General features: G+C 39.5%; 2 protein-coding genes across 3 annotated transcripts; one reads left to right on the top strand and one right to left on the bottom strand.

Moving 5' to 3' along the window:
* Positions 1–1,869: 1,869 nt before the first annotated feature.
* LOC105056230 (NAC domain-containing protein 74) lies at positions 1,870–7,349 on the top strand. Of its 2 annotated transcripts, none has more exons than XM_010938352.4 (5): positions 1,870–2,024; positions 3,921–4,098; positions 4,608–4,885; positions 5,571–5,810; positions 6,317–7,349. In XM_010938352.4, the coding sequence occupies exons 2-5, from the start codon at positions 3,933–3,935 to the stop codon at positions 7,094–7,096; spliced, it is 1,464 nt and encodes a 487-aa protein (XP_010936654.1). In that variant the 5' UTR covers positions 1,870–2,024; positions 3,921–3,932; the 3' UTR covers positions 7,097–7,349. The 2 variants fall into 2 exon arrangements, with proteins under 2 accessions (XP_010936654.1, XP_010936653.1); XM_010938351.4 differs by having other exon boundaries at positions 6,308–7,349.
* Positions 7,350–8,293: 944 nt separating this feature from the next.
* LOC105056231 (uncharacterized) lies at positions 8,294–9,631 on the bottom strand. The gene is made up of 2 exons (XM_010938354.3): positions 9,406–9,631; positions 8,294–8,816 (listed from the first exon to the last, which is right to left on the bottom strand). The coding sequence occupies exons 1-2, from the start codon at positions 9,592–9,594 to the stop codon at positions 8,598–8,600; spliced, it is 408 nt and encodes a 135-aa protein (XP_010936656.3). The 5' UTR covers positions 9,595–9,631; the 3' UTR covers positions 8,294–8,597.
* Between the last annotated feature and the right edge of the window lie 777 nt (positions 9,632–10,408).

Raw genomic sequence — 10,408 nt, 5'->3', positions numbered from 1 at the left:
GAGAGCCTTATAGCTCTCCAAATAGTCAAGTACATTAGTGGAGCGTCGTAGGGCTCCATTTGTCGCATCTTGAACCGATCTGAAATTGACTCATCCAAGATTCTTCAAGAAAAAGGAGGACGAGTATTGATCCCAAGACCGCTAGAAGAGCCTCAATTTTTCTCCTATAGTTGTGCAAGTCAACGATCAATCTCCCATAGTTTATGGTCGTAGTTGTCCAATCATCAATAGGATTCACCGAAATATCAAAAATATCCCGAGGGAGAGTCTTCCTTAGAAGAACTCGAAGGGGAGCAAGGCCTTTTCCCCTTTTTAGAGGTTTGTCGAGGGGAAGGAGACTATCGTTCTTCAGGGTCGGCATGGTGAAAATGCTAAACATATTGAGAATCGATACGATAGAAGTGCCGAGGAGGCTGTGGGTTGGCATGATGCGAGTACTGAGGTGTTGATGGTGCGGAGAAGGGGCACGTCGACTATGCCTTGATGGCACGACCTGTAGTGCCGACTCCTCTAGGCATTGGTGTTACTGTTGCTATTCTGCAATTTATTGAAGACTATGAACAGTTTTCATCAAAATCTTGACATCTTGACCTGCTGCACCAAGGCAGCAAATTGTTATTGGCCACCGTGATCATCAGACACGAAGTGCTAGGCTCTACATTGGTTGCCGGAGGTGCTTCACATCACGATGAATGTCTGGTAGAATTAGTTGAAGCATTTTACGCTCGTGTTCTTGCCATGGTTCCTATCAGGGATTACTTCCCCACAACCCCCACCTGACATGCCAAACTATTGTCGCTAAACTTCGATGAGGTAGTCGGACTGATGCTGATCAAGTGCACGTAGTGTGCAAAGTAGCGAAAACATTCGAAAGAAGTCCGCTTGCCAAAGATTATCCGATGAAAGATCCTCCAATGCTTAAGTCAGCCAAAGTTGAGAAACAGTAGAAAGAATCACAGCAAGAAGATCGTGGAAAGGCTTAGAATTGGCTTACCCTAGTCCCCCACTTATCTCCCTTTTATAGGGTGGAAAAGTCGTTACTTGACAATTGTCGTCAGCCATAACTCCAAAACATGGGAGTTATGGGTGCATTATGAGCGTGTAGTGGGCCATTAAGGGCGGTTATCCTAGGCCACGATATGGTAATTATGAGCGATTAAATATTCATGTCACATAACCATCTTTCGATCTCTTTTTTTTTGGTTCAGTAGTTATGATCGCAAATACTTGGCTAATTACCGAGTAGGTGTCTAGCCAACTATCAAGTAAAAATATCAATTTTACGCCGAACTGTTTGATGTCTATATTACTTGAGCCTTCTTCATAGTCGATTAAATACCGAGTTGGATCATCAGTTGGTAACAGAATCGGTATTGCCATCTTGATCGGTTATCCTAATATTTATCCCAACAAACATAATCATTGATGGATTGGTTGACATAAAAAAAAAAAAACCATCATTATCAAGTAAAACATGGATATTTTGAGATTGTTCGGTGGGATTGGGGGGAGGGGAGAGCAACGGTACCACAATAACAAAATATATAAATTTATATGAATTTACATATGGAGAGAGAGAGAGAGAGAGAGAGAGAGAGAGAGCGAGCCTACTTCGATCCGAAGTTTTCTCTTGGCGATTTCTTTGAAGCTTCCTTCTCGCACACAAGTCAAGAGGGAGAAAAGAACCGTAGGCGGTGACCGAACCCATCAATACAACATAGCGAGTTGACTAAAAGTCAACCAGTCCCGCAAACAATAGAACAGGCGCGGTCGGTAAACACACCGGGTGTAGAAGCGGATTCCTCCACGTCGGAACCGCGTAACGAAAGAGACCCATTGCACACTCCCCCGTTCACACGGTTTCAAGCTCAAATAAAATACCGACGACGCTGACGAAGAGGAAATTGGGTCCCCAAAAAACCCAACTTCTTCCTCTCCTCCTCTGCCTCTCGCCACCGCTTACGCCACCGCCATCGTCTTCGTCCTTTGGGTTCTCTGTTTCGCAGTTGTGGGCGCTGTGGGAGGTCAGAATTTCTGTTCTTTTTGCTCTTCATTCCGAGATTTTGTGTTGGTTGTTTTCAATTTTGTTTCGTTTTTCGTGGATCGATAAATGGATTATTAGATATTAAAAGACGTTCTTGTGGGGTTTCTTCGGCTATATTTGGGTACATCAGGGTATTGGATTGATAAGTATTGAGTTTGGGCATGGATTCAATCATCCAGCTGTTTAATTTTCTATCTATGAATCATTGGAGTTTCCTTGATTCTTTTTTTTGATTTTTCTTCGTATTGTTATGTTGGGGGTCTGAATCAGTGTAGAGCTCCGTTTTGTTAATTTTATTGATATATTTCTCCAAAAATACTTAGCTTCTAAACTTGCTTCGGCTTCAAAAATAGTTTCTTAATATATTCTTTGGGTTATGAATTATGATTAATTAATCAATAGTTCGTATCGGTATGCGATGGTTGAGGGGTTTCCGTTGTTGTATGTTTTCCTCTGTTCCTCTTATTGGTTTATTCGCTCGATTCATGGACCTCTTCTGCAGTCGCATATAATAGAAGACTTGGTGTACTGTGTGCCGAGTGCTTGGTTTTATATGTAATACTCTCTATCTCTCCGATCTGGTCAACCTGTTTGGAGTAGAGGGGATGTGAGAATTTGTAGCTTCAACTATGCCTGTTGGAATTTGTAGTAGAAAGACGGGGGATTGAAAGGATCATAGATTTGATGCTGTGTGCCAGTTTGAAGTGGTGCAGCGATGTGTGGCTATGAGGTCAAAGTCATGATTTTGAATCCTTTGCACCTAAGCAATTGTTACAAATTATTTTTATAAAGTGCCAACTGGAAACAGATTGATGAGAGGACTTTATTTAACTTATTCTGAAAATGACCGGTTATAGTTTTGGAAGTATTGTGGCACAAAGCGTGCTAGCTTAGTAAGACAGAAAGGCCCTAATTCAGATGGTTGGCGTTCCTCTTCACATGGAAGAGGTCCATGGTTCAAATTCTGGTGATAGCAGCCACGTTGCTTTCCCGAGAGAAAAAAGGGGGGAAAAATGTTATAGTACCTAGTTTCCTGGGTTGCACTAAAAAAATCGTAATAAAACAATGGGTATTTGAGTTAACGAGGCATTCATTGAGAATCCTATATAAAATAGACTTACAGTTCAAGATTGTGAAAAAGCTGCTCCAATCAAATTTGGATAGTACGTGGTACATCTATGACTGCATAAGACCATTTCTAGGAAATATATATATATATTTTTTGTCTGGTAAATATTGATTGGTTAGCCATTGGATTGAGGAAATCTTGGTTATCTGTATATGTATTTTTTTTAATGTGTGTGTTGGGTTATGACTGCTGTGGTTGCAGGAGTTCTGTCATACCTTGTTCATTACCCGAAAGCATTTACTGAAGGCTCTACCTGAGTGGATTAGGGTTATTTCTTCCCATATACATGTACATATATCCATAGATATAATGGAAAAGGCTTGTTATTTGTGCTTTTTTTTGTTTAAATCATAACATTGTTTTATCATTGTTTTGTGGGTTATATGTGATTGCAATCGCCTTTTGAAATAACTTTAGATGGGAAGATGCAGATAAGATCTTTTTTTCCTCTCTACGGTTTTCTCTCTTCTTTACTTTTCCTTCTGATTGGATTTTGGGAAATCACTAATTTGGCTGTAGGATTATTAATGGATGCTGGATGTCTTCTGTTATGGTTTGGGAGGATCTGTTGGCTGATGCACTAGAATTTAGGTTTTGACATGAAGAAATAAAGCATTTTTTCTCTCAGTTTTTCCCCTGCTGTTGCCTGTTTTTTTCTCAGTTTAATGGATATTAATCTGTCATTATGTTCTGAGTGTTACTGAAATTTGGTTCCACTGATTTTGTTTTGTTGTTATCTATTTGCAGATCTATTGAAAAATGGAAACATTAAGTGCCTTCTCTCTGCCACCGGGATTTGGCTTCCATCCAACAGATGTGGAACTTATTTCTCATTATCTGAAGAAGAAGATACTTGGTCAGAAAATTGATTTTGAAATCATACCAGAGGTGGACATATATAAGCATGAACCATGGGACTTACCTGGTAACTATACTTGTGTCATATTATTATGTCTTTTGATTAAAGGGTTCTCGAAGCAAAATTTCACAGGTAATCAACCGGAATGACATATTTAAAATTAATCTGCAATAATATGTCTTCCTCCATGTGGATTTTAAGTGTAGATTAAGTTAGTGGAATACCCTGTAAATATTTTTCTAAAAACGTGACCTACAGTCTAACTGCAGGTTAATGGTCTCAACTGCTTCAAACAATCATCGACATATAAAGGGCTTTTGTATTTCTGAAATTTCATGCAACTACTATATACATATTTAGCATTTTAATCTGTAGTATGTTTTATTGAGAACGCTGTAATATTTTGGGAAAAAAAAATTTAGTTCATTATCCTTCTAGTATGTGTTAGTCTCTCTTGCATGTTGTCCTGGTCCATTGAAGAATTTCAGGATTACTGAACATAGAGAATGGTAGTGTATACTATACCATTATTCCAAATCTCTCACCTTTTTGCTTGTATTTTGATCTGCATGCAGCAAAATGTCACATTCCTACAAGAGATAGCAAATGGCATTTCTTTGCTTCCCGTGACAGGAAGTATCCTAATGGTTCTCGCTCAAATAGGGCTACAGAAGCAGGGTACTGGAAATCAACTGGTAAAGATCGGAATGTCAAGCTTCACAATCGGGTTATAGGTACCAAGAAAACTTTAGTTTTCCATAAAGGCCGTCCTCCTTGTGGGAAGCGTACTGATTGGATCATGCATGAATATTATATAGCTGAGAATGAGTGTAAAACTGCTCCTGGAATGAAGGTAAGCCTTCTAATTTCCATGATGGTATGTTACGGCACAGATCAAATGTATTTGCTATTCCAAGAGGAAGTGTCCATAAACATAATGCGGTGCAGGCTTGTAACCATAATAGTTGTGCAGATGATAGAAGAAACAAAGTTCAACTGAAGAATGTTTTAAAACTCGTAAAATACAACCCTGTCTATTTTTTGATAAAAGGATTGGGCAAGGTCCCATCCAAATGCTCTAAAGATCAAATACTGCCCTCTCCTTTTATAAAATGGACTTGTTTTCTTTTTTCCATTTATATCTAATGTAGGTCTTCAACCAAGTCATAGTTCTGTTATCACACATGCAAAAGCGCACATGCATGTGCATGCGTGCACACAAAAAATGCATGAAAGTGATTTTTTGTTTTCTTTTTTTTTAAAAAAAAACAGAGATATTTATCATGATTCTAACTTATCTTGAAGCTTTAAGTTAATTCCCAACTGGTTGCAACTCTTTGTCATGGGAAAATTACAATCACTTGAAAACTGATTTTGGGGGGGAGTCCTAGTTATTGAAGCATGGATGTCCTTACATCACGTGCACTCTTTTGTATGAGTGTAAAGGGATTCACCCTCAGTCTTTTTAAAGTTTATATGTTAAGAATTATCTTGCAAAGCTTCTCTAAACTTATGATGTGGCTTTCTTCATGCTGCAGGATATATTTGTTCTTTGTCGTGTAACCAAGAGGAATGGCTTGTCATTGGAAGGTGAGATGACCCAAAGCGAGATGGTCAGTGATGTCCAAGAGCAACCAAAAGATATGGTTGGCTCAGTGCCATGTGAGGAATCATCAAGTCCATCCAATGTAGAGGATATTGAGGCATGGCTTTTAGAGCTCTATGATCCTGATTTTAATGGCATTCACTCTATCCATGCACGCAACAATGAAGCAGAGGTATGTCCCAAGCTCCTGTTGCCACCGTCAAGAATTATCATTACTTAAAACAAGATATGAAGCAGGAAATACATAACTGAATGATAGATGGTTATTTTATTCTAGTTATGCAAAGAAACTCTGTTCTCACTTTAATATTTAAACTTATCTACCATATTGTAGGTGTATATTAATTGCCATTATAAACTACTATTGAATAACATGTAATCTAAAATAATCATGAAACTATCTAGCGTATCAAATCATTAATTGTGAAACTATCTACTTATTAAAAGAAAACTGTGATTGTGCATTCCATGAAAAGTAGCAATGATGACCACTGGCAAAAATAGGAACTGCATATCCAGCTCTTAGTGTTTTAAGTAGCACACCCTTTAAACTATCTGAAAGGACCAAACCTTTCCATATTAAATGCCCATATATCTGGATCTTCAGAATATGATGTCACTCAGAAAAGCACTGTGATGCCTGTGAATGCTAATTCTTTTCCTCTTAAGGTTTCACAGGCAGATCCCGCTTCTATTTTGTCAAAGCAAGAGCCAGTGGAATCTTGTCTTCAGCCACCTGGTGCAGATGACCAAGACTACCTATTACCTGATGATATCAGTAGTATTCTGCAATCTGGTTCTGATAACTTCAATCTTGATATGTTTGGAGAGCCCAATTTCGAAAGCATAGATGGTGGTTCTGTTCTTCTGTATGATGCTGCAATGACAAGTAATGAACTTTCCCCTGCTGTAAGCAACTTTGTATATGAAGGTGTAAAGAGAGAGGATGAAAACATTGATACAGGGATTCAAATACGACAGCGCCATGCAAAACCACCTACTGCAATTTCAAATCACAGTATTAAACTTCAAATTTACAAGATGGAATCAAGGAACCCTGGACCTCTTAATCAGACAATCAAACTTGTCAAAGAAGACCGCCATCTTGATATGAATGACGGTGATAACAAGCACCTACCTGGTGCAGAATCCAGTACAATCTCCGACTCTGAAGGCAATCAATCTGATCTATCTTGCCATACTGCATCTAAGACACTACAGAAAAGGTCAACTGATCCAGTTAGACCACAAAAAAGTCCTGGTGGTCTCGTTGATAAGGTCTGCTCCACCCGGGGAGTTATCAGGGGGCTCAATAGGCTGTTATGTGGATGTTCGTCTGCTGGTTTGAATTGCTTGTTTTTCAGTGCTTGCATGGTGGGAACTGCTGCTCTAATTTTATATTTTCTGCTTCGCGATGCTCGGCGCTTCCTTGCTAGCTACAACTCTCTTGGTTTGTAGTACATGAATCATTGGCTGCAGATTTTTCCGCGTATTTATGAAGTTAATAGGAACACTGGATTATAGGTCCTCGACTTGTGACTGCTTTTATTGATAAGAGTTGGTTTCACCCAACGTTTTTATATGGGGTTTTGTATAGTCCTGTATAAAGTAGGATGCGTTTTTTCTTGGGTGATTACCAATTGTAGTGGAGCTATCTGTTCATTTATGTCTCTTGTATGCTGCTGTTGATAAATAAAAGATTAGTTTAGCATCTCCTCTCTTGCAGATCTACTTGCAACACACTAGTTTTTATGGATTCTATCTGTGAATATGGTTAGATCTGGGGGATAAAATTTCTATAATCAGACCGATCATGAAAGAAATTATGATCGAACCGTTATCGTCTGTCGTGTGTATATATTAGAATATTCATAAAAAAAAAATTATATGATGTTTATCTAAACTGTTTAAATATTTTTAGAGTTTATTTATTTATTTATTTTTTAATATTGTAACATGTGCGTTTACGTACGTGCGGTTATTCATTTTTTGATGGATGTTTTCATAGCAAGTCGGATTATAATTTTTTTTATGATCGATCTGATTATAATTTTTTTTATGATCGATCTGATTATAATTTTTTTATGATCGATCTGATTTTAATTTTTTTTTATGGTCGATCTGACTATAGAAATTTTATATAGATCAAGGATGGAGGTCGATCTGACTATAAAAATTTTATATAGATCAAGGATGGAGGAAACACGACACCTTTCCTATAATTTCTTATTGTGGCTGCCTGGTCCATTTACCTTTTTAAGTGACTCGATGTTGCTTTCAGTTTCCAAATCAACTGAAGCGAGACAATAATGGACAAGCAGACTATGGAAGACCTTGAAGCAGAAAGGTTTGGTTATCTTAATTATTTAATTAGCAGCTAATACATCAGGAGTTCACGATGAGATTATTTCTTTAAGTTCAACGATTATTTTGAGATATTTTAGTTAAAAAACCTGAGTTGTCATAGGGCGCTCCGGGGGAAGTCTTAAGAGAAGCTGGATTTTCATAGATATCTTACACCTACCGGCGGTCGCATTGATTTGCAAGAGATTCTCGGGGTCGGATGTCGTTTGTACTGTGAATATATTCAAGGTGGGATGTCACTCTGAAATCAGCACCATAGTATGAACGAATCAGCTGAGGATCTAAGCATACTGAAATGAATCCACGCAAACAATTTATTTGTGGGAGCTGAAAATATGTAGAAAAATTACAGGAGACGATCTAAAGCAATGTTTTGCTTGCAATAGTATAAAGAGAAAGCAACAATGCAAGTGGGAAAGTACTTGTTCCGCATGAAAAGCAAAAAAAACAAGAAGGCTTTCATATTAGCCCAAAGAAGGCCGAAAAAGAAACACAACAAAAACACCTGTTACGTGGACTGGAACACGGTTTTCTTTATTTCTCAGCTCTCCAACTCTCGAATGAATCAACAAAGGCCATCAAAACTAAGCGGATCTTAGTGGTGGCCAGGCAGCTTGTCCATGATCTTTTCCATCATGCCCTTCTTCTCGTGGTCATGATACATCTCAGGGTGCGCCTCATGGTGCACCTCATGGTGGACATTGGAGCCGGCATGGCTGTGCTCCTCCGTGTGGTGTCCACCGGGCAGCTTCTCCTTGATCTTGTCCATCATGCCTTTCTTCTTTCTTCGGCCCCCCTGCCCATCATCTTCCGACTGCCCAAAAGTAGGAAAGATCATCAAATTATCTTGCTTTTAAAAGTAAAAATGTTCACAATTTTGCCTCATATCTCTAGAACACTTATCCAAGATGCTGGGATTGGTTGTTCATACATATTTGCATTCATAATTTTGGATCCTACATATGAAAGTAGAGCATGCATAAAATTGTGTCCTGCACTAGATTGATTGCCCATCTCTGCTGATATATATCTATATATATTGACCATGGCTTACTAGTCCTTCCTATACTGATTATAGATCATGGATTCACATCCCATCAGGTTCTTTTAAATTTTTTATGACTGTTGTTGCAGACGTCTAAATGTGACATGACATGGCACCAGCACAAATATACGCAAACTAAATCGTGGCATGTATCGCACTGTACCTACTATAAACTATACCACTCTCTTTAACTCGTCAACGTGAATTCATTTACGATAAGACTCCCAGCAAAGTTTTAATTAAAATGAACTTAATCATAGTGCAGATTAAATTACCAAGATACTAGTAAGATGGCAGTGGCACATAATCCTAATCATTCTAGATAGAGACAGATAGAAAAGAGAGAGATCTTGTATACAGAGCTGGAGCTGCTGCTGCCGGAGCGCTGGAGCATGCCGGTGATGGAATGGTGCTCCTCCCGGTGGCCACCTGCACCGGTGGTGCTGCGGTGCTGCTCCTGGATAGCCCGCGTATCTCCACCGACGTGCTCCTCCGTCCGCCGGATATCGCTGCTGTACCCATCCCTCATCCCCTGATTCGAAGCCATCCTCACTCGGTCACTCCCTCTCCCTCGTAGTGTATTTGGACGTAGCATAAGAATGGAATGCTGAGTTATATATAGGATCGAGGGGAGGATTTGGCGCTTGGTGCACGGGGAATAATTCATGGCACGTGCCAGTCTTCGCGTCGAGGTTCTTGGAAGTGGAGACACGTGTGAGCAGAGGAGTCAGAAAGGGCTGGATTTAAGGAAATAGTTGATGACTCGCTTCATCTGCTGGTCCGCACGCGATCCATTTCCGTGGCATTTGATCCCGAGTTGTTTAAAGAACAGAAGTTGGTTAACAACCAAGAGATCGGGTCAAAGCTGCAGTTCCGACCAAGTGCAAGAAAACTTTAAAATTAGGGCAGCATAACCATGCAACTATGGCCGCATGCGTTTCCCATTAAATATTAATTTCAAATGGAAATAGAATGTGTTCTGGGTGAAACCCTGATGCCCAACCTAAAGATATGGATAGACTTCGATCATGATCGATCTACACATCGGCCACCAACCTATACATCGGCCGCTGATCTATACATAGGGTTCCGACCTCATCATCAGTGTTGTAGATCTACACCTTAGCCTCGGCTGAAAGTATCCTCGGCTCCGACCAATCTATGGGAGATAGACGCTTGTCAAATCACGTGCATATAGTAGTCATGAAGATTATTGGGTACACTCTATCAAGCTGGCTGTGGCTGCTATCTGCCTCAGCCCTTGTTGATGATTTCACCTCGGCCTTAGACGATCAATTTTAGCTTGTCCATAGCCAACTAATTCCAAATCACCCGAGGTTAAAATGCACGCTCCATAGTCT

The sequence above is a fragment of the Elaeis guineensis genome, chromosome 13, assembly GCF_000442705.2.
Source record: "Elaeis guineensis isolate ETL-2024a chromosome 13, EG11, whole genome shotgun sequence".
In the NCBI taxonomy this organism is placed as follows: Eukaryota; Viridiplantae; Streptophyta; class Magnoliopsida; order Arecales; family Arecaceae; genus Elaeis; species Elaeis guineensis.
Note: the sequence above shows the minus strand (reverse complement) of the source record. Positions and strands in the feature narration are given on the sequence as shown.

Excerpts from the sequence above, each read along its gene's own strand:
- LOC105056231 (XM_010938354.3), bottom strand. The coding sequence starts at position 9,594 with ATGGCTTCGAATCAGGGGATGAGGGATGGGTACAGCAGCGATATCCGG. Across the intron at positions 8,817-9,405 it reads GCAGCAGCAGCTCCAGCTCT|TCGGAAGATGATGGGCAGGG; the intron begins GTATACAAGATC and ends ACTTTTGGGCAG.
- LOC105056230 (XM_010938351.4), top strand. The coding sequence starts at position 3,933 with ATGGAAACATTAAGTGCCTTCTCTCTGCCACCGGGATTTGGCTTCCAT. Across the intron at positions 4,099-4,607 it reads TGAACCATGGGACTTACCTG|CAAAATGTCACATTCCTACA; the intron begins GTAACTATACTT and ends ATCTGCATGCAG. Across the intron at positions 4,886-5,570 it reads AAACTGCTCCTGGAATGAAG|GATATATTTGTTCTTTGTCG; the intron begins GTAAGCCTTCTA and ends TTCATGCTGCAG.